This window comes from Gossypium hirsutum, chromosome A02, assembly GCF_007990345.1.
Source record: "Gossypium hirsutum isolate 1008001.06 chromosome A02, Gossypium_hirsutum_v2.1, whole genome shotgun sequence".
Taxonomy (NCBI): domain Eukaryota; kingdom Viridiplantae; phylum Streptophyta; class Magnoliopsida; order Malvales; family Malvaceae; genus Gossypium; species Gossypium hirsutum.
The window spans coordinates 8435656-8459596 of NC_053425.1; the positions used below are offsets into that span (position 1 = coordinate 8435656).

The window sequence follows — 23941 nt, forward strand, 5'->3', positions numbered from 1 at the left end:
GTATTAAACTTAAATTTAATATTTTTTATAAAGACAAATACTATTATCATAAAAATAAATGAACATATTGTGTCATGAATTTTAAGATTAATATTAATTTTAAACAATATTTTAATATTAATAAAATCCATAACACAAATTTAATTTTAATATTCTTATTTCAAAATTTTTTCAAAATCTCATATAAAATTTAATTTCAATAATAAATATTTTTTATTTATCCTTAAAAAGTATAGTTTAAAATCATTTCACAAAAATTCATAACACAATTTTATTTTTTTATTTTTATTTTAAACTCTTAATTTAAATTTATTAATTTTAATATTTATTTTAAAATTAAAAATTCCATTGAATATTTAACTTAAACAATATGCTTTTTTATTTATCCTTAAAAATATAATATAAAGTTTAAAATTAAAAATTAAAACATAATATACTATTTATGTAACATTTAATCAAAATAAATAATATTAAAGAATATATTTTATATATTAAAATTAGTTTTAATATTTATCATAAAAATAAATAATAATTTTTTCATATAGATAAATATTATTTATTTTAATATTTTTTAATAATCATATAGATAAATATTATCAACTGTATGTATATATTGATAATAATCTTATTGATTGAGTAGAAGCACAAATTATGTTGACATAAAAAGAAAATGATGATGAAGACGGTTTCAAGTAGCTTGAATCAAATCATGAGCTCTCCATATACCACCCAACGGAAGTTCAATCCAAGTCATTCTGGACATTGTTGCCTTACGGTTAAGTGGAGACTTTCTACGACGAGATATGCCACTGCCGCCATTTCACTTGTTTCTTCCACTGTTGGACGTGCCCCCAATAAACATCACATGCTCATTCAATACAACCCAAGGCATCTCTGAAAAATCAAACTTAAGGATTTCTACTCAACACTCCAACATCCGTACCAGATGCAATGAGCTTAGAACACCTGGAAATCGGTGATCAATTAGAATACTACTCCACTCTTTAAGTTCAACATTGACCTCCATTGAAAATACAATAGAAATCCCCTTTGGCATAAATAGCATCAACAGCAGAATTGGGCTCAGTGAAACCATTATTGAACTCAAAAATCTTCCATGCTGAACCACCAGGAGGACGTAACATTTGTTTCTATTTGTACCCAACACAAAGATGAGGCATTTTGGGGAGGTTGCATCAAAGGAAAATGTCGCCACTTCGAAGAAGAGAGGTTACCTGAAATGCGGCAGCTGAATTACTTCAGTTGAAAATGGAGAGTACAAAAAGAATGACGTTTTTTCTCGTTCTAAATAATCTAACACAGTGAAAAGAACCCACCCGTATTAGGGAAAACTCGACTCCCTTCCCCTCTCACCGATTCTTCCGCAACGTACTCTCCAGAAACAGGATCAAGCAGTCGACACTCACCGGATACTTGAAAATTCTGACCGTTGTTGGTTGGGCTCCAACTAAATTTTGTCAACATCCAGGGGATTTCTTTATGAATGGCGGAAATATGACGGTTAGGGACTGACCATGCCTTGCAAACGCCTCGTATACGGATCCGATCAACCCAACCCAAACGTCCAATTATACCTTCGAAGATGTTGCGAGGGAGATCCGACCAATTAACACTCATCCCTCCTTCCGTGTCGGTTGCTGAGATAGTAGAGGTTGGATTCGAGGAAGAGTAGACGGCGGCGCCGGAACGGAACTGGTTACAGGGGGTAAGACTTAAGAGGGAGTGTGTTTTTTTTTTTTTTTTGGTTCCCGTCTGGTGAATAAATCACAAAGTTGATTTTAAGAGGAATAAATTACACGTGTACTTTTAGAGGTACACTCTCAATAAACCCCAAACTTCCCTCCATCTCTCTTCCTTTTTATTTATTTTTTATTTCCTTCCCATCTCTTTGAAAAAAAATTTAAGCACAGCACAAAAACCAAACACACACAAAAAAAAGAAAAAAAAGAAGAAGAAGAAGAAGAAAATGGAAGAGGAAAGATCACTCTCACTTCTTCAGGTAAATAAAATGAACGTTACCCACATTTTCTTTTCTTATATTTCATTATTTTTGTTATTATCTTTATTCCTTTCTCCATTAAATTATTTTTTGTTGGTGGAATTTTTTAGTTAATGGTGAATGAAGGACTGGTGCCATCTACAGAAGAAGAAGAGAATAGGAAAATTGTCATTGAAAAACTTAAACAAGTATGCCCTTTGATCCTTTCATTTGATTGTTTTAATCATTTTTATTAATCTTTTATGGCTGAAAATCATGGTTTTTGCAGATTGTAGTGGCGTGGGTTAAGCGAGTAGCTTGGCAACGTCGGCTTCCTAAACAAGACATAGCTGCTAGCAGTGCTACCTTATTAACATATGGCTCTTATGGCCTTGGGGTTAGCTCCTTTAATTTCCTTTCCAAGTTAAGCTGTAGCTTTCCATATATGCATAGCTTGCCACCCACAGGATTTGTCTAGGAGTAAAACTGTAAATGAACCTGGTTTCTATACAGGCGGTTTAGGAGTGAAATGTTAAATGCGCCAGGTCGATACGAGAGATTACTTAGTTAAGATTATAGAGAAAAGGGTAAATAAATATAGCTTGCCAACTGAATTTATCAAATTGATGATCAGGTTCTTGGTTTAGAGTCCAACATTGATGCTTTACGTGTTGGTCCTTACTCATTTTGACAACTGCTATGTGTTGATACGAGAGTTCTTGCTCGAGACTATGTGGGAGGGAAATAGGTTCTGGCAAAACGGTACTCAAATTGTATTACCAGGGAAAACAAAAGAATAAATAAAAGTAGCTTGCCAACTGAATTTAACAATTTATTGATCAAGTTCATGGTTCAGAGTATGACATCGGTGCTTTATGCGTTGATCTTGGTCCTTACTGAGCAGTTATGTGTTGATACGAGAGAGAGCATTGTTGAGATTACCTGGGAGGCAATAAGGTTTAGGCAAAATGGTACTCGAATTGTATTAATAGGGAAAAGAGAAGAATAAATAAACATAGCTTGCCAACTGAATTTTACAATTTATTGATCAGGTTCATGGTTCAGAGTACTACATCGATGCTTTATCGGTTAGTCCTTACTGAATTTAACAGCTGTTATGTGTTGATGCGAGAGAATGCATCCTTAAGATTACCTGGCGGGGGAGAAAATTAAGTTTAAGCAAAATGATACCTGGATTATATTACCAGGAAAAGAAAAAAATAGAATAAATGAACATAGCTTGCCAACTGAATTTTAACATTTTATTGGCAGGTTCATGGTTCAGAGTCTGACATCTATGCTTTATGCATTGTTCCTTACTGAACTTGGCAGCTGTTATGTGTTGATACGAGAGAGTGAATCCTTAAGGTTACCTGGGAGGGAATTAAGTTTTAAGTTTAGGCAAAATGATACCCGGATTGTATTTCCAGGAAAAAAACAAGAATAAATAAGCATACTTACTGACTGAATTGTAACATTTTATTGATCAGGTTCATGGTTCAGAGTCAGACATCGATGCTTTATGTGTTGGTCCTTACTTTGCCACCATCGTAGTAAGTAGATTTAATTGCTTCATAAATTTTCTTTGTTGTTTTATTTGAAGTTTCGAATTAGTATGGTTTCAAATATTGGTAATTGTAACAATGCAGGATGATTTCTTTATTGTTCTATATAACATGCTTAAGAGCAGACCTGAGGTATCTGAGATTCATTGTGTGAAGGATGCAAAAGTCCCACTAATGCGTTCTGAGTTCGATGGAATCTCGATAGATCTTCCCTTTGTGCAGCTTAAAGTTTTAGCTGTTCCAGAGGTAAGCTTAAGCATTACTGTTTTGCATTTAAAATATTATGTCATGGAAAATTGATTAGCCTTAGCCTTTGGAGTGCAGAATTTAGACATTTTAAATCCTGTGTTTTTGAGAGATATCGATGAAACTGGTTGGAAAAGCTTGTCCGGGGTGCTAGCAAACACACGGATTTGTCGGCTTGTTCCAGACTTGGAGGTACTTACTACTTCAGTTTCCTTTTTTCTTTTTTGGTAATTTGATGGCATCTGGAAACACTGTTTTTTTCTTGGAATGTTGTGCATTTTCAGTGTATGTGAATCTAATGCTTAGTGTACTTTAGAAATTCCAGTCAATGTTACGATGTGTCAAATTTTGGGCAAAGAGACGAGGAGTGTATGGTAATGTAAGTGCTATGTGCTTGCTATTGCTCTTATGGTATACTTCTGCTTGATTTCATCTTTTCTTTAGCATAAGATTATTTTGCTGATTATACCAACTAATGATGTACTGGTTGCAGCTAAATGGGTTTCTTGGAGGAATTCATTTGGCAATTCTTGCTGCTTTTGTTTGTCAGTGTGATCCACATGCGGGTTTGAGTGCTCTAATTTTACATTTCTTCAAAACATTTGCTTTCTGGCCTTGGCCTAGACCGGTTGAACTGCAAGATGGAACGTTACATCCTACTCTAAACCCCACAGAGACGAGGTTATATATGCCCATTCGGTTGCCATTTAGTCCTTACGAATATTGCCATTCAAACATCACCAAAAGCACATTCTATAAAATCAGAACTGAGTTTCTTCGTGGCCATAACTTAACCAAGGTACAATTTGTTCTTTATTATTCCTGTTCTTTTCTCTTTTTTTTCCTTGAGCGCCAAAATCCGAATGAGAGGAGAGTGAAATGGAAGGAAACAGTTGAGATTGGTGGCATGAAGGCTGGACTATACGGAAAAGGACAGGCTCAGAAAGATAGACATGAAAAAAATGGAAGGAAAAGTATTATATTTAAGAGGATACAACAGTTGATTGGTAGCTTTTGCCTTCGATTTCTTTTCACCAACATTTGGCTGAAGCAGAAGGAAAAAGAATTCTTCTAAATCTTTCCCTTCTAAAGTGTGATCGTTTCACCCCTTTTCATTGCCTTCCAGTACGGAAACTTTTTACCTATTTGTGTTGTTTGTAGAATAGTAAGTCTAGTTCTTGAAGATGAATGTGAGAGCAAATAAATAGAGTTATTTGGATTTTCTAAAGTGTTTTTTTTTTTTTTGAAGTATATCAACTCATTTGCAACAGATTAAAAACATGTTTTGGTATTGCAGGATCTTCTGAAGTTTGATTTTGATTGGCACAATGTATTGGAGCCTTTTCCTTACACAAAGAAATATGCTCGGTTTCTCAAAATTTTTCTTTCGGCTTCCAAGCAGGATGAGCTTGGAGACTGGGTGGGTTGGATAAAGTCTCGCTTCCGCTGTCTTCTCTTCAAGGTACGTATCCTACAGTACCCTCTTTTTTATTAAAAGGTACAATAGAGAGGAAGGGGGATGTTGTTGGTAGGACTCGGTTATATATCCTTGATGCATCTAGGGTACAAATCAGTAAGTCAAATGCTAAACAACATAAACTCTCTGTTGTCATCATTCTCAAAGTTTATGGTGAATAATGGTTATCTATCACATTTTGGTACGTCAGTTTTCTTAAGTTTGAAAGGAACCCCTCTGACCATTTAGGTTCAGGGTTTCACAGGTCGCATTTGCAAGTCTTATTCTACATGTGCCAAATGCTTTCAGTACTTTCTTTGCTGCATAATGTTCCTCTTATTTAAAAAATCCTAGTTTGATTTTCCGTATATTCCATATTTTGGTATAGTCTCTACCATTTGATGAGGCTTTTACTTATTGCAGCTAGAGGAGGTACAGGGTCTTTGTGACCCTAATCCCGCAGAACACATCGATGTCAACATAGCAGACCCACATGTCATTTTCTACTGGGGCTTACAAGCAGGCAAAACTAATGCCATAGACATCAAATCCGTCAAGGATGTTTTCTGGAGGAATATCAGTACCGGGTATCAAGGCCCTTTCGGAAAAATGGAGTTATCTATTGTGCAAGCCTCTCAAGTTCCCAAGTCTGCTCAATTCGATACCTTGAGCCGGAAAAGAACAAAAGCTTGTTGGAAGATGATGGACTACCATCAACGAAGGATCCCTATATACTCGCAGCATGTTCCGCAGTATATTGTTGGGTATGTATCGACAAATGGGGACCCTGAGTACCCAAATGCTGGGGTATAGAATTTAGCTACCCTGGTTTTACAAATTGGCTTTTACATTTTCATGGTTGCCTAGTTCATATGAAATTTATAACAAGATAGGGAAGTGTGTGATTGCGTTTTACTGAAAATGAATGCTGAAGGCTAGAAACCCAAAGGGGTATTCTTTTGTATCTTTTGCACTTTTACACTTTCCAAAGTAAAAAGAATACCCCTTTGGGGTCTTCTCCAATATTTTCTTTATAATGTTTTATATGTTAAATATTGGGAAATTATATATTTTTAGATAAAAACACATTTCAATAACATTGATTGAAATAATTTTATATTTTTCTTAAATCATTAATTAATTTAAACAAAAATTAAAATTATAAAAATATTATAATATTGGTGCACAAACAATCCGTGCATCACCATACTTATAAAAACCAGAAATAAATGCACATGTTCACGTAATAATTTTCGATATACACTACTGGAAGCAATTATTTATAATTAAGGTAAATTGTTTTTTTTGCTTTTTAATCTTTTTATAGTTATTTTATGCTTTTTGTTTAAAATTTTTTATGTTAAATGTCAAGATGATTTTAACATTTCATAATTAAATTAGTTTTCAATGTTTAAAATTAATAAATATAAAATTGTTAAACTTAAAATATAATTTTAAAAAAAATACTCATATTCATGAATTTATAAAACTAAATTTATATTTTTCAAATATAATAAGAGTTAATTACATTCATTGATTAAAGTAGAGTAAAGTTAAATAAATATATCTATATATGTTATGAATATTTTATTAGGTGGATGTTCATCAAGATCTAGATAAGTTTCGATGCGCTTTTAAATTCTAATAGTTATTAGAAGTAAAATTCTATTTTATTCATACTCTTAATGTCTATAAATATAGACTTTAGAAAAATATTGTACATAATTCCATTTAATCAATAAAATACGCTTCTTTTTGCTCTCCCATTTTCTTTATTTTTTATTTTCTATCTTTTAGTTTATAACAATATTTATAGTTAACATTAAAATAAATTAATTTAACAATATATATAATAAATAACTTGTAAGAAATTATTAATAATATTATTTAAATTATAATATATTATGATGAATTTTTGTGTTATTTTAATATTAAATATTTTTAAAATTAAATAAAACTAATATAATTTATTCTAAATTAGTTAAAGAGTTTTAAAAATATGTCGTAATCATTATAATTTTAGACAAAAAAACTAATATTTATAAAATTATTATAAGTTTAATATACACAAGTGACCTGTGCATCGTATAAAAATATAAACTAGTAATTATGTAGCCATGTATCACATAAAAATACAAATTAGCAATTATATAACCCGTGCATCGTACAAAAATACAAACTAGTAACTATATATCTTTTCACTTTGTTGCACAAAAAAAAATTAAACTAGAAAATAGGCTTAAAATCTACATTTTTGTAATATTATATATAATTAATGAGTATTTTATATTAGAATTTATTTTACTGCAAATATTTTTCATATATATTAATTTTTTTTAAAATATTGATAATTCGAATTGAAATGCATTAGTAAAAAAGTTAAATTATACTTTTAGTTCATGTACCTCAATTTAGTCATTTTAGTCTATGTATTTTTAGAATTTTAAAATTTTGGTTATGGTCAAATAATAGTTATTAAATCAACTAAGATAAGTTTTGTTTTTAAAATTTGATGCGATAAATATATTATCATAAATATAATGTTATGTCAATTTATTATTTTTACTTATTTTTAGAAAATATAGTTAATAGATTTAACGATTATGATTTGTATTAAGATTGAAGTATTGAAATTCAAAAAAATTATAGTGACTTAAAACAATTCAAAGAGAAAATATGGATTGAATCTACCACTTTATGCATAATATAATATTACTAGTAGAATTTAATCAAACAAAGTTAATTGTTACGATTTAGTTAGGACTAAATATTTAGACTGCCATTTAAATTGTCATGTAGAACTGTCATTAGAAAATAATAGAGTTTAATGGTAGGGTGACCACTTTGTAATAAAATGATTACGTAAGTGACAAAAACATAACATTTCAAACATAAGTAACTAAAATATAATTTGAGGTAAAAAAAAGTGACTACTTTTGTAATTTAACAAAAAAAATTAAAGAATGGATTCTTGCATTATGTTTAGTCGTATTTTTCTCTGGATAATTAGGGTTTAAAAAGATTAGGATTCAGGATTTGTTCTTCCTCTTCATTTCCCTTCATCGCTGCTCTTTTCCTACTTCATAATTGCATTATCTTTATGCAATTGCAATAAAATTGTAAAAATTGTTCTGTTTTTTTTTTGGGACTTTTCTTTCCATTCATTTTAAGAGTTCTAACCTACCTGCTAAAGTTTGGGCCTTTTGCTTTCCCCCCATTCGTTTTAGTTGTCATTCTCATTCCCGGTTCGCATTCATTTTCTTACATTTCTTTCTTCACCTCATCTAATTTTATGGTTTTCTAATCAATTGATTCGCTTCCTTGAGAAGAAGGATTGCTCAACTGTTAATTCACAACTGTTTTCTCCTTTTTTTCATGTTTACACACACACACAAAAAGTTAGATTCAAGATTTGAAATGGAGAGGGTGAAAAATTCAAATTAGGGTTTGTAGATGCTTGTTTTTGGTTACTAATTGTTCTATCAACAAATGGAAGAAAACAAGGAAGGATCCACAAAATTGAAAGCCCAGGATGAGACTAGGAACCTACCCTCCATTTTTATCATTGGATGTCCCAACGTCGGCAAGCGCACCCTGATCTCCCGTAACTTTCATTTCCTCTTCTAATTCAATTCTTCTTTACTGTTCTTATTATTGTTTTTTTACTGGAAAAAAAAAGAAGAGAATCTACTTGTTGGGAAAACAGTCATGGTTGCTATGCTTTTATCAGAAATTCTGGTATATTTGATCAATTTATTATTAAAAAAAAAACTATGCAGGGCTTGCTTCTGTGGAGTTCGAAGAAGAAGATAGCTCCCAAGTGGTAGTCCATGGGTCTGAATGCCTTTTTTCTACTCACTTTTAACATGTTTGTTTGTATTAGTTAATTATACGGTAGTAAATAAAACCAAACTCTGTTGGCTGATAATTCTACCATCAACAGCTGGACTATCAATACGAAATACTACACTGCTGATGTTTCTCTGTGTATGGCTCATCTTCAAGATGGATTTTCAGCTCAAACGATCCCTATATTTAACCATTCAACCGCCTTGGTCATGGTTTTTGATATGTCTCATGTAATCATCTTACTTTTCCCACTTCTTGTTCTGTTCCTTCTATTTCTGTTGCAATAACTAGAGTAGTATTTCTATATATATTTGTTCTATGCCCTCACCTTCCTTTTCGACTTTTTTCTTTCTCTCTCTTGCAGCTATCAACTTTTTCTGCTCTTCAGGATTGGATATCTTACACTGATATCCAAAACTTGGAGATTTTAATCTGCATCGGAAACAAAGTTGATCGAGTTCCAGGTCATCCTGTCCATGCTGAGTACGCAAAACGCGTACACAAACTTGATGATTCCTCTACTCATCCTTCATCTGACTTCACTCGATATGGAATTTCTGAAGCTGAAGGAAGCAGTCTATTGGAAAATGAAGACCCATCTTCCGACATTCGAAGGAAATGCTTGGAGTGGTGCATTGACCACAACATTGAGTTCATCGAAGCTTGTGCTTTGAATGCTGATTTTGACAAATGTAAGCCCATGTTTAGTTTCTGCATCAGCCTATCCACTTCACTTTGTTGCTACACTGTCTATACACTGAATTACTGGTATGGAATAACATGCTTTGATGCGAAATTTCCAATATACAATCATGATAAATTGTATTAATCATCACATCCTGCTCAGCAAAATGTCTTTTGCCTAAAACAAGTAAAAAAGATGTGCACATGTATAATTGTGAGAAGTTTACTTGATGTTCCCACATGGCCTAGCAAATTTTTACTTTTCTCATGGAAAGGGTATTAATGTGACAATCAAAACACACAATAATGAACCTTAAATGATGGTCATGTGTAGGTTAGATATTCATATGCTTATTATTGCTAATGTGAACAAAGAAACTGGTCCTGGCAGGTTTGTCAGTTGATGGAGATTTACAAGGAGTTGAATGTCTTTATGGTGCTATTTCTGCTCATATGTGGCCTGGAATGGTTCTGAAATCTGGTGATATGATAACTGAACCTTCGCTTCCTGAGAAAGAAGGTTATGTGTGATATCTTGGTTGTTCTAATAAAAGTTCTTCCTGATTAATTACTTGCTAAAGATTATTGTTGTCCCTGTCCAGATTCATCAGAGGAAGAGCCTGGTTATCAGTTTGAATATGAAGTGTTATCTGCAGGTTCAGCTGAACCAGGGGATGACATTGTTGAAGAATGGATTTCTGCAAGTCCGGCTAACACATTCCTGGATAGAGGGAAATCAGTTGATGTGGGAAATTCTGGTTCAGATTGTGTTCAAGGAAACATAACCAGATGCGAAAAGGACGAGTCACATACCTTTCCCAGAGGTTCTGCTTTAGGGGAGAAAATTGACAGAATGGAACCCAATGCTGAAGAACCTGGTCGAGCTTCAGCTTCAGAAGTAGATGATGGCCCCCATTATGAATATGAGGATTTGGAACAGTTGATGTCTGAGATTGGGAACATTCGCAGCAACTTGAGGTTAATGCCTGACTTTCAAAGGAGGGAGATGGCTGCCAAGCTGGCTATTAAAATGGCTGCCATGTTTGGAGGTGACAGTGATGATGAAGAGGAGATATGAGTTACTACTGGGACATAAGAACTTTTATACTGTTCAGAATTTTGGAAGTTATTGGCATGTAGCTGGAATACAAAGTTAACTAAAAAGGGAGCTTCAATGAAAATGTATGCTTAATTGTAGGTAAATAGAGATTTTTAGTGCAGAGAATGAAGATCTGAGTTTTGGCAATTTTACTAGTTTAATCGGGGCGGGGCAGGGCATGATGTTGGGAATTCTTTTGAAGTTGAGGCATGACGGATACGGTTGGTGGGATAGGGTGGTTGTGTTGTGGCGTGATGTCCGAAAATTGACTGCCTCTTTCTATTTGCCTAGTTGATGACAATTACTTTTGGAAATTGTTGATGAGATAATTTCAAAGATGATCACTGCATTGTCCTAGTAATGTATTTATGAATAAATGTATGAATGTAAATCATTAGTTTAATCAATACTTTTTTCCTACTGTGTAGCCCTATTCCTGGTTAAGCCTTGAAATCCCCTCTTTCAGGCCAGCCGGCTGTCAACCTTAAACCCTTGGCTCCTCCCTTGAGAGAGGTTCTTTCGGTTGACGAGGGCTCGTGTTTTCTCGATCTCACTATAACTCAAATAAAAGTATATGGCCCCTGTTTTCTCCATCTCACTAAAATAAAAGTACAAGGATTACGGTTCAAATTTACTAGTATAGGAATGTATACTATAGGGCTTTTCTCCGTGACAAGTGCTTCTGTTTTTAGTCACTGTAAAATAAAGGTCAAATTACAATTTGGATCCCTCTACTATGCTCAGATTTAAGACTTAAAATTTATATTTTAATTTGACATAATTTGATCTAATTTACAATGACTAGTTAACACAATTATCCTAACTAAAATGAAGTGATTTTTTTTCTTAAACCACATTTCTAACACAATCTTTTTCAATATTATAAATTGAAATGAATATTTCTAAAAATAATTAGACATCAACATTTTAACCAACCAGAATAATAAAGAGCGTGACAATTTTGACTAACCAACCATGTCTTAGGTAAAGTAATAAAAGCACATTGCAGTTCTAAAAAGAACACAACTTCGAACATTAAAAATGATATTGTCAGGAGAAACAACCATAAACCCAGAAGGAAAGGGATTGCTCTTCACGGACTGTAAAACAAACATTAAAGAGACATTGATCATCATACCAAAAAACTATTTAGTCTAACTAATGATACTGTAAAACTACTGAACCCAAAATATATTAAATTAAAATGTAAATACTAAACATAGAGAAAGGAATCAAAAGGTAACCCCCCATAATAGTTTTACATATCAAAACAAAGCCCTAAAGAATCCAGTCTCCAGCAAATGGCAAGGGCAACGACTTGGCTTCTCTTTCCGGTGAGGTGTTGCAGATTCTTCTTCAGAATATATGCACAATGTCGTACGCAAATCTGTTGAAGTTAAAGAAAGTCCCAATAGGCAAAAACGATGTAGCAACAGATAAATCAGTGAAGCAGCAAAAACGACCTGGCTGCGTTTTAGCTATTTAAACAAAAAAGGGACGCGGACATTCATCTCAATAACAAAAAACAGGCAGATAATACAATTTAACAACTAGGGTTCGACAGCAAGTGCTATTGTGTGTCCGTGTAGCACTGCTAGAAAGAAAGGATACGTCCAAAATAGCACGAATGACTGCAAAAATATAAAAGTAAAAGAACATCATTAGCTTTAGATGAAAATTTTGGCTAGACTGTTCACAGAAGAACAAGGAATATGTACGTGCAACTCATAAACATAAAGAAGCTTACCATAAGCCCGCCCATGAAACCATCGAGTATAATCCGGTTCCAGCTATCAAAATATAAATGGACTGAGAACTTTGCCTTTGCTATGAGTCCAATTGAAGTAATTGCCATGACAAGAAAATAAAAGATAAACCCCATAAAGCCTGTGAACCCTAAAATTCCAGCAATAACTCCTCCAATGATAGACATAAACGTTCGGCTGCAAATGAAGACAAAGCTTAGATCCTGGCATTCAAGACACGATTTCACATTTCCGTAACCATGAAAAACAAACCTGTAATATATAACTTTCATGTTATTTTGCATATTCTCCGTGCTAAAGGTCGGTACGTCATTCATGGCTTCACTTGATTTCTTTTCAGACGAACTTGAATCACTATGTCCAGCCATAATGTATTCTTGCTCTGGTCTACAACTTTCTGGAAACAAAAACATAGATAAAACAATTAACCATGAATTTGATATAAACCACCAATAATCTTGATTCCATAATGTTAAATAAACAAATAAAAAAAGCACAGCCCATATATTGCAAGGCAAGGGTGAAACCAAAATTTTATGTTAGTTAAAAAAATTGGTTTAACTATGCCACAAACCCTCGTACTATAGTTAAGTTTGAGATTTAGTCTCTCTGCTTAAAACCTTAAAAATTAAAGCCTCCTACTTGTTTGATTTTAAAATGTTGGTCCAATCATTGACAGCATCATTAATTTCCTTTAAAAATTGCTGATACGGCGCATTGATTAACAGAAAAACATATGTCGTGATATATGTTGGTATGATGTAGTATACATTAATCCACATGCCACGTTTGCAATTTGTTAAGCAAATTAGTAATGTTGTTAATGATTCGACTAACATTTTAGCATTTTAAGTATAGGTTCTAGATTTCAAACATAACTAGAGAACAGGAACTTGTGTCATATTTAGACCAAAAATTGAAGGATCAAGGAGATTTGAGAAGCCAAAGAGGGCTAATGCTCTTTCCATTTGCCCCTTGGATCCACCTGTGTTGCAAGGTGAATTATCTAATGAAGCAGATGATAATTACTCGGTACAAAGCATAGGAACATGAAATCCAAGATTTCAAAATGGAACATTAACAAGGTTTTTCAAATAAACTCGAAGAAGCAATCGAAAATCCCTAACTGTGATAAACTAAAACGACCAATTAAGCATTGCCCACTGCACAAAACAGATATATAAAGCATTGATCTGAATCCTATTGACTATGATAGATAATCCCAATAACTGAGATTTGCTCAAGAAATAACCGCGGAAACGAAAAAAAAAAACAGCTAAACTTCACTATTCCAATGACCCCAAGAAAATGGAAGGCGGCAGCTTTTAGAGATTTGATTCCGAAAAAAGAACATATATTATCAAATAATTCCACTATTTCAACTAATTAAAACGAAAGAAAATAAGAAATTTAACATACTTTTTTCACATCCAAGATAATTTAAACGTAAGGATGGTATTAGATCTAAGCTTGGAGAAATCATTCAAAAACTAACAAGGAAATACAATTTAGATAAATTAAAAGTGGATTTTGATTATTAAAGCACTGTATTACAAACATAAACAAAAAAATTAAGAAAAAATGGAAAACAAAGACTTACCCAGAGGATCGAAGAATATGAGACGGAAGACTTCTTTTTTTCTGTTCTGCTACTGGGAATTCACTTCGAGATAGCAGACAACGTTTGTTTTGCAGTTTAATATTTTAACCTCAATAACTTCTAGTAAATTCCTCGATTTCCCCTCAACTTTTTTATAATTACAAAAACATCCCCGTATATTTATCTTTCTTTCTCTACTATATTCTAGTATTATTCAAATATTTGACTCTCTTCAATCCCTTCTTAATTCATTTGTGAAATCATTAAGATTCTATTATTATTATTTGGATAAAATAACATTTAGTTCCTGAATTTAACAAAATTTTCCAATTTAATCTTTAAATTTTTGGCTTAATGATAAATTTAGCCACTAACGTTTGTATGTTTTGTCAAAATGGCTCTAATTGTATTTTAAGCCTTTTTTGGCCATCAAACTTTGTTATTTTTTCAATCTACTTTTTCTAACAAATTTAATAAAAGTACCATTAAAAAAGTTAACGGAGATGATATGAGATTTCATATGTAGAATATTTTGAATGAGATGTGATTTATTACTAAGATAACCTAATAAGATAACTACATGTGAAAAATAAATAAATAAATAAATAATACCTTAAATTAAAAAATAACTCTTTATTTAAACTAAATAAACATAATTATCTAAAAAATTAACTCAATAGAAAATTTATTAGTAAACAAACATAGGAAAGATTAAAACTTTTTGAAATAAAAAAATTGAAACCTTGAATTTATTCATTAAATCTGTTAGAAAAAACAGATTGAAAAAAGAATAAAGATTGATAGACAAAAAAAACTCAAAAATACAATTAGGTTATTTTAACAAAACATACAAGCGCTAGTGGCCAAATTTGCAATTAAACCTAATTTTTTTAACCGGACTTGATTCTTTTATGACATGTTTTTCTTTTGAAAATAGAAGACCAATAGAAAATAGACATTTGTATATATTTGGTAAAATTTTAATTTAATTTGAAACTATAATAAAAATATTTTCAATTTGAGATATAAGAAAAAAAAATGTAAAATGGATCTACTCTCCTTTTGGGGAAAGGGATGGGTTTTGAGAATAAAATTAAAACCAAATTAAGTTTTTTTAAATTAAAATAATTTGTTTTTATTTTTATTAAAATATTCAAGTGTCTTTTCACTGACATGGAACGCGTTAGGCGAGACATTGGTTAGAAAACATCTTGCTCGATTTGTGGTAATGTTGAAGAAAGCACTTTTTATGTTTTCAAAGACTGTTCTGCGGTAAAAGAGGTGTGAAGACAAGTAATTCCTTCAAGCCATGATAGCAAGTTTTTCACTTCTTACATCTTGTATTAGTTAATTCTCATGAGATGTTGGGCTCCTTAGAAGTTAGTTGGGCAAGCATATTTTGTCTTATAGCGTAGAGAATTTGAAAGAATAGAAACATTTTTGTATTAAAATTTCTATTACTTGGGCAAGATAATTTTGGCTTACACATAACAAAAGACTTGAATTGAAGATACATTACTGTTCAAAGGAACTCTCTTTCAATAAATTGGATCTATTTGCATACTGATGGTGTAGTTAATTTGAGTACAAGTTATGCGTTTGCAGAGGGTGTGATATTGAATTATCAAGGGATCTGGATTATGGGTTTTAATCATTATTTAGAGATGTGTTTGGTTTTTGATGTTAAGTTGTGGGGTATATTGGATAGTTTGACTCTCTTACAAGATCGAGGTTTGAATAAGATTTTGATTCAAACGGACAGGCTTGAGGTAATTCATGCTTTGTAGATGGATGATTCAACTAGTTCGAGATCAGCATTGGTTAGGCAGATTCAATAATGACTACTATTTAGCATTGGGTGGTCAGACATGTTCCAGGGGAGGTCAATCTAGTCATAGATTGGATTGCTAAGATGGTATCTGTTGATTTGGAGGGAGTTAATATTTTGGCAACTACTCTTACAGATCTATTAGAAGCTCTTGAAAGTGATAGAGCTACTAGTGTTTTTTATTTTTTCAGTGTAGTTTAATTTTTTAAGTTTTGTTTTTTATCACAAAAAAAATGTGTTATCAAATCCAAGTTAAAGGACTAATGTGGAAAAAGAAAATTCAGGAATGAAGCCGAAAAGGTGAGCAAGTGCAAGGATTAAATATTATTTTTTATAAAGTAATAAATATTATTATGAGAATATTATGTCTCATTCTTTTTACAAAATAAAAATATTGTTATTATAAATTACTATGTGCTTATATTTATTTTATATTTCTATAAAAAATTTAGGTTTAATGGTATTTTTAGCTCTCAAACTTTTTCAAAAAAATCAATTAAACCCTTACGAATTTTTTGCACTCAATTGAGCCCTGAAGTAACAAAACTGGCAAAATAGGGAAATTGAACTGTAAAGATTTGATTTCTAGTGGTATCAAAAAATGCATTTTCAGGACCTCATTTTCGTTAACCGAGTCCATAAATATTAAATAATGATATTTTATGAAGTTAGTGTATAGATGAATTGAAATTTGGTTAAGCAGTTTAACCGAAATTGTGACTAATTATGACTCAGGAACTAAACTGTAAAAGTTTAATCGCTATAGATATTTAACTAGATTAAGACTAGCGACTTAACTAGCAATTATCCAAAGAATTAGATGACTAATAGCCCAATTTTAAATGGATGATAGTGGGATGTGATGTTAAGTGTCATTAAATTAATTAATTAAGGATTAAAGTTTAATTAAGCATGATTAAAATAATTAATTAGGTTTAATTAAATTTAATCTAAGTATATAAGTAAATTAAGTGGGAAAAAAGATGACAATGTTATCATCTTCTTCCCCAAAGCCATAGTCTCCATTTTGAGAAGAAAAGAGAAAGCTTTCAACCTAGTTTCATATTCGACCCTTAATTTCAAGTAAGTCTCTAGCCATTTTTCTTTTATTTTTATGGAAATTGAACCATGGGAGCTTTATTTAGCTAGCTTATGTACCAATTTGTATAATTGTTAAAGCTTATAAAAGTTGTCATTGTTGAGAACTAGATGAAATTGATGTGAAATTGTTAGAAATGAAGCTTAGTATATGAAAATGACTAAATTGTAAAACTTAATTGTTAGGGACTAAATTGAATAACATGAAAATTTGTCATGAAATGTTGGTAGGTATAGAAAATAAAAGGCCCCTAATAAGCCATGGTGAAATCAGATTCTAATCCGAGACCCTAAATTGAAAGTTATGTTGTCTCGATTTTATAGACTAAATTGAATAAATTACAGAATTTATGTAATTTGGTATTTGATTCTGAACTGGCTGAAAATTGATTGTATGGTATGTTTTGTGATTATTCAAAGCTAATGACAACACCAAACTTTTGAGAGGAAAAGGAAAACCGAAAATTATCGACAGGTGACGCACGAATCTCGGTTTGTACTTTTATGATTCAGAATAGAAATATTTGATTGTATATGCTTGCTTATTGAATTGATTGGTCATTAAGGTGAGTCTGTTGTGATATGTGGAATGGAAATTAAGTAGAAATATATATGTTATGATATGAAAACATGTATATAGATGATGATTTGAATTGTAATATGTATATGATTGAAAAATGGTATATGTATTGAATTGTATATGAAATTGAACATTAGTATTCTATTAACTAGTCGAGCTGAGTCAAATATAGTTGGTATGCCATAGGATAGATTGTGTACGGGTTTATGTGCTTACGTTCCAAGATGCACTTCGTGTGCAAGGATGCGCTTCATGCGCCAGTATGCACTTCACGTGCCAATCTCCCTTACTTCGATTTATTTGATAATGCATTTTGATGCCAGTCTGGTGTGTTGGTTGGACATGTGTATCTGTCCGAGTCCAAGTTAGGTTAATATGGGCCATTAATGATAAGCTTAGTAATTTGTACCAAAAGGAATTGGTATGATACTAGAGAATCAAATAAGTTTGTATATGAATTAAAATGAAGAAAGTATGTATCTTATTACGCAAAACAATTAAAAATAAGCCCTGGGGGCCGAAATGAATGTGAATGAGTTGGTAGACTCCAAAATCAAATTAAATGGTAAGTATAAGGTAAGTAAATGAATTGATCATGGAAATTTAATTGAAGTGATGCCTTTGACATGTATGTATTTTTGTTATATCTTGATTGAGTATAAGCTCTAAATGATAATTGAAATGTAGGTAGCAAAAGAATGGAATTGATAGAAAATGTTGTATTGTTAAATAATTTGGCTTTCCATTTGGTATATGCATATCTTTATATATATATCTGATTATACAAAGTTTACGTTTTGAGTTCATATGCGTTATGTCATGCTACTTATGCTATATTATGATATCTTGAATCATGAAAGTACCACTGAGCCCTATTGCTCAACATACAGTTTGTTTTCTTCGTGCGCAGGTTTAGGTACTCCTTAAAGTCCAGAGAATTGAAGTCAACATCCAAACCGTTGTTTTCGACTTAACAAAGTTTGTATAGCTCATTTCGTTTTGGTCTTGTGGCATGTACCTAGGGACACTTTACTAAATGTTTCAAATGATTAAGTTATACATGTTGTGATTTTATGAAAATATTTAGAAATTGTGTTTGAATATATTCGTATGATTGATTTGGAGTCTCAAGGTTCATGGTTATACAATTGTTAGAATTTTTGGTTGGCTTTTTTGGAGTATAAATGGTAAAAGTTAGAATTAGTAGTTAATGTTTTTGAAAACTATCATTTTGGCATATTTTGTCTTGCTTCCTCTTGGAAATTTGATGATTTGATGGTTTGGGAATATGTACACATGATTTTAGGTTGCTTAAGCTTGTAACAAGTTGATTTTGAAAGTAACAGTTTGTCACGTCGCAACAAAAACCCCCAACATCGCGACGAGAATTAGTTCAAGGCTCATGCTGCAACAATGTAGCCTAGAGGTCACAACAAACCCTAGTCAGCAAGTCACGTCATGATGAGGAAATCCCTGAAGTCACGACGTCAACTCAAAACTATGTAATTTTTACAATCTGGTCCTATTTCAATCCGGGGTTAGAAAAACAGCTTTTGTAAGCTTGTATAAGACCCAAAAATGATAATGCACTATATAATACGCATGATTTATTTATATTTAAATGTATAATGATGTTGAATTGAATATTATTGGTTGTGGTTGCTTTGGCAACGAATGTGGCACCTTATGGCTCAGACCCAATGTTCGGGTTAGGTATTAGAGTGTTACATGAACTGTGTAAACAAACTTTGTTGTCCTCTATAAAACACAAAGAATAAAAAAATGGGCAGCCAATGGACCAAATACATATTCACAGGTATTATCCCCTTAAGAGAGCTCTCTCTCCGTTATCTTCATTTTCTTTACTAGCTCAAGCTACTTACTTTCTCTACTATAAAACACTTATACTGACTTAAGTATTGAAGAGTGCCTTGAAGCACAAGCTCTGATGCCCCTCAAGCTCATATTTGTCTTGCAGGGACCCAAAAGTGTTTGAGCTTGTCTCACATTCCTAAAAGAACACCTCCCAACTTGATCTGTTAGCAAAAATAGGTAAACACCTTTGATAAGTTCAAAATTTAACGAGAGACAATTATTAGGAATCATTAATAGAAAGATGATGAATTTTAAAGGAAAGCTTCATCTTCTAAGGTGAATCCTAACAAAAAAAGAAAAAAAAAGAAATTAAGGGTTGTGGTTCTTAAGATGAGTTTGGATAAATAGCTTAATCTATGAAGAGTTCTAATAAACAAGGGATGTGATTTTCGAGTTGTTATGGATTGCAGGGTATTTGTACATTTGATAAATGGCTTGTTGATAGGTTTGAGAAAGCTTTGTTTCCATATTTAATTAATTTATTTTTATTATATAATTTTATTCTAATTTTAATCGGGAAATGTATTAAACAAAAAGAATATTATTGATTACAATATCACATATTCCTTTATAACCAAAATACCAGGCATTGACAAAAATGACCACGTGCCCCCCGACCCAATTTCAATATACAAAGAGTTTAATTTGAGACAAAACACCATAACCATACTCCACCTCCACCTCAATCCCCTCGAATCCTTTGTCCCCCAAAAATGTCGACTCAGCTTGTAACAATGGAAACGAAGGCCAAAGCAGAAGTTTATCATGGAAACCAAACATGCAGAGACAAATTTACATCGTTGTTAGCAGAAAAAGGGTTGCCTAATGGCTTACTAACTTTGCAAGACATACATGAATGTGGTTACGTTAAGGACACTGGCTTTGTCTGGCTCCGCCGCCGCCACTGCCGGCATAAAATGTTGTCGAAGAAAGACAGCTTTTACAGGTTCGAAAACGTTGTCATCAGTTACGACACCGAAATAACGGCGTATTTCGAGACAAACAAGATCAAGAACCTGACTGGTGTTAAAGCTAAGGAGTTCATGATTTGGGTCAACTTAACTGAAATCTACGTCCAACAATCTCCTTCTTCGACGTCGATGATTACGTTCAAAACTCTTGTCGGCTTGTCGAGGTCGTTTCCAGTATCGGTGTTTGAAGCTCGAGCGGTTGCCGTGAAGGAATTAACTGAGGAAGGCAAGGAAGGAAAGTAGTGCAAGAAAGAAAGGTGGTACGTATATTACAGTTGTTATTTTACAATCTCCATTGCCATTTTACTTGTACGTATTAAATTTCTTAACATATGTGTAAAATGTATAAATTATTCATTCTCTTTTTCTTCTTTCGGATAAATTTAACTTGGTTTATGCAAAATAAGGTAAAAGGAAAGAAGAATATACTGAAATATATGCTTAATGGATATGAGAATATGCTTAAAATGGAACTTCCCAATTAGCTTCGGCTCAATGAACCCCGTAATTAAAGCAGCTTCTCTTACTTAAAGTTAAAGAAAAAAAAAGTGTATGCAATATTTTAATTTATTTAATTTTGACAAATCACCTAACATCATTTTACATTTGCATATTACATATACAATAATCATATTTACCCAACATGAAAAACAAACTGATGTGCTTATTTGGACTAATATACTAAAAATGTTTTATTAAACAAGCTTTTACTTGTTTTTATAGTTAAATAAGCTATAACCTAGATCTCTTCATGAGTCGGGCTACCTATCCAAGCCTAAAGGCCTGTCCGAATTTTGGGAGGATTTAGGTAAAAATATTAGGCATGAAAAATAGACTTAGGCAAAAAAATTAAACCCGTTTAAAATATGAGCCATGCTAGGGGTTGAACATTTAAGGTCTAAGCCTAGCTTGACCCGACCTGTTTTTAAGTTTATAATACTTTATATTATGTAATTTAGAACATAGTAAAAAATAAACCTATACTAAATATATAATACTACTCTAATGTAAGCATTAAAATAATATTAAGATGCTATATAAAAATTTTCAATAAACAAAAAAAATAATACTATTAATATTAAAATAATATAATATAAATATTTTTAAAATATATTTAAAATATAATATGGGCGAGCCTAATGGGCTTGAGTTAGTTTTTTTGCAAACAAGAGTGGATTTTGGCAAAATTTTAGACCCATATTCCAGGCCGAGCTTGGGCTTGGGTAAACATAAAGTATGTTAATATCATCTTAAGCCCAACCTGACCCGACCCATGAGTACCTTTACTATAACCTATGATTTTTAAAAATTTTGAAACTGCTTATATATATAACACAATCACTCTTTTAAATTCTTTTGCATCAATATAAAGATAAGAGTTTGCAATTCAAAATAATTTTACTTTAACATTTAAAGCAAGGGGTTTTATTGGTAAAAATCATAGGTTAAGGGCTTATTTAACTACAAAATTAGTATAAGGGATTCTTTAAACAAAGTGTAGTAGTTTAAGGGATTTTTTAGCATATTTTCTTTTATTTTTTAATATAAAATGCACGCAATTGAATCAAAGTTAAAATTTCATGTGTACAATTGAATCAAAATAAAAGTTTCATATGTATAGTTACACCATATCAAAGCCTATGTACCACGTTGCACATTAAGGTAGTATTTGGAAAGTTACTTAATAATTGGATTTGAGTGTAATTAATTATAATTACACAAGAGTGGTATGTTTGGGTAACTAATATATTTGGTGTGTCTCATTGAAGTGGGTGTAATTAAAGCACTCCAATTACACTTTCCAATTTTTAGGGGAATGGTGAGAGTTGGAATAATTATGCGAGTAATTACATCCAAATCTAATTTTTAAAAATTATTGTTTATATAAATTATAAAAAATTATGTTATAAGCATAAATATATATTAGTGTTTGGGATGGTTCTGATAAAATAATTATATTATAGAAATAATTTGTGTGTTTTATAATTTTATAAAAAATATTATTTAAATCATAAAAAATTTCTAAAGTTTTGGTCAAAAAATTTATTATAATTACATGCTATAGAAATATTATAATATATTTATTTATAAAAAGTTAACCAAAAAGTATGGACATAATTTATTTATGTATTCATGCTATATACTATAAAAATAATATAAAAAATATATATATTATTTATAAGAAGGGTTATAAATGTTTTGGACAATTTATAAATCATAAATTTTTATTTACTTAATTTATACATTATAAAATGGAATATATCCTAGTATAAGTCATTTTTCAAATTAAAATTATATATATTTTTATAATTAAAGTTATAGACTATTTGGACTATAAACCCAAATATTATAAGGTTGATGCTAACTTTACGAATAAGAAATATTTTTTTTGGTACCATATTATGGGTATGATACCATTTGAGAGAATGACGCCTGACGCAAACACCGTGAACTCTTTAATTTGAAACATTCAAAGCTTTGAAATGTGGTTGGAAAAATCTTTATTGTTCTAAAAAATATTTCCCATATTAACAATGTCACCTTAATACAACATAAAAAAAATAAGGTTGGATCGTACTAGGATATTGCATATTTCATAACTTCAATCATTTATGAAATTGAAAAGATCCATACTTCGAAGAGTACATAAAAGAAGGAAATCTTAATAATTTTAATAATGCAGGTTCAAAATTAGATGATGATGAACTTGGTCAAAGACTAACAGATAATTATAAAGAATATAGGTTAAATATTAAAAAAATGCACTAAAACAGTTAAATAAAATTATATATGTTATTTATGTTTCTCGTCATAGGAAGCTAAGAAGACATGAAAATCTTATCTTTTACAGTATTAGCCTTCAAAAGGTAAAGATTATGGGCCTACTTATATTCAACTTAATCCACCAAACTCTTGGACTGGACATCTGCAAATATGAGCACAGCTATAGCCAAATGATATGTATGGAAGCCACCCATTATTATAATATAAAAAATAAAAACTCTAACACACTGCCATAATATTTTATATGATCAATATTCTAATAGGACTCTTTTATAATAAAAAATAATTTTAATAAAACTTCTCTAATTTTTTTGGTAAATAATAATAATAGGGTAAAACCCAAACAATTAACGCGACTTGAGCCCAAGCCACACTTAAGGTTGTAAATACACTTAATCATCAAGCCATTTCATGATATTCAATGTTCTAACATATTCAACATACAATAAAGCTTTACTGTATACCATTAATGCAAAGTAACATTAACTAATTACCATAATTAACTCTGATATTAATTAATATGCTTAAAATTCTATTCAAG

At 31.5% G+C, this 23941-nt stretch overlaps 5 protein-coding genes across 7 annotated transcripts; 3 read left to right on the forward strand and 2 right to left on the reverse strand.

Annotated features, from left to right (window-relative positions):
* Window positions 1-607: 607 nt before the first annotated feature.
* On the reverse strand, window positions 608-1638 carry LOC121215493 (uncharacterized). Its single transcript, XM_041090133.1, has 2 exons — window positions 1338-1638; window positions 608-1235 (listed from the first exon to the last, which is right to left on the reverse strand). The coding sequence occupies exons 1-2, from the start codon at window positions 1636-1638 to the stop codon at window positions 1105-1107; spliced, it is 432 nt and encodes a 143-aa protein (XP_040946067.1). The 3' UTR covers window positions 608-1104.
* Window positions 1639-1889: 251 nt separating this feature from the next.
* On the forward strand, window positions 1890-6289 carry LOC121215492 (nuclear poly(A) polymerase 3). Of its 2 annotated transcripts, none has more exons than XM_041090127.1 (10): window positions 1890-2020; window positions 2131-2208; window positions 2289-2396; window positions 3490-3552; window positions 3649-3810; window positions 3889-4002; window positions 4127-4189; window positions 4304-4609; window positions 5108-5272; window positions 5690-6289. In XM_041090127.1, the coding sequence occupies exons 1-10, from the start codon at window positions 1988-1990 to the stop codon at window positions 6077-6079; spliced, it is 1482 nt and encodes a 493-aa protein (XP_040946061.1). In that variant the 5' UTR covers window positions 1890-1987; the 3' UTR covers window positions 6080-6289. The 2 variants fall into 2 exon arrangements, with proteins under 2 accessions (XP_040946061.1, XP_040946064.1); XM_041090130.1 differs by having other exon boundaries at window positions 4136-4189.
* A 1940-nt stretch (window positions 6290-8229) lies between these two features.
* LOC121215494 (uncharacterized) lies at window positions 8230-11305 on the forward strand. Of its 2 annotated transcripts, none has more exons than XM_041090143.1 (6): window positions 8230-8870; window positions 9046-9100; window positions 9210-9345; window positions 9480-9807; window positions 10191-10319; window positions 10402-11305. In XM_041090143.1, exons 1-6 carry the CDS (start codon window positions 8756-8758, stop codon window positions 10875-10877), a joined length of 1239 nt encoding a protein of 412 aa, XP_040946077.1. In that variant the 5' UTR covers window positions 8230-8755; the 3' UTR covers window positions 10878-11305. The 2 variants fall into 2 exon arrangements, with proteins under 2 accessions (XP_040946077.1, XP_040946079.1); XM_041090145.1 differs by having other exon boundaries at window positions 8728-8870; window positions 9046-9089.
* A 602-nt stretch (window positions 11306-11907) lies between these two features.
* LOC121215495 (ER membrane protein complex subunit 6) lies at window positions 11908-14414 on the reverse strand. Its single transcript, XM_041090146.1, has 5 exons — window positions 14265-14414; window positions 12917-13061; window positions 12646-12841; window positions 12510-12529; window positions 11908-12285 (listed from the first exon to the last, which is right to left on the reverse strand). Exons 2-5 carry the CDS (start codon window positions 13030-13032, stop codon window positions 12255-12257), a joined length of 363 nt encoding a protein of 120 aa, XP_040946080.1. The 5' UTR covers window positions 13033-13061; window positions 14265-14414; the 3' UTR covers window positions 11908-12254.
* Window positions 14415-20312: 5898 nt separating this feature from the next.
* Window positions 20313-20973, forward strand: LOC121215498 (uncharacterized). Its single transcript, XM_041090147.1, has one exon. It carries the CDS (start codon window positions 20359-20361, stop codon window positions 20857-20859), a length of 501 nt encoding a protein of 166 aa, XP_040946081.1. The 5' UTR covers window positions 20313-20358; the 3' UTR covers window positions 20860-20973.
* Window positions 20974-23941: the final 2968 nt, after the last annotated feature.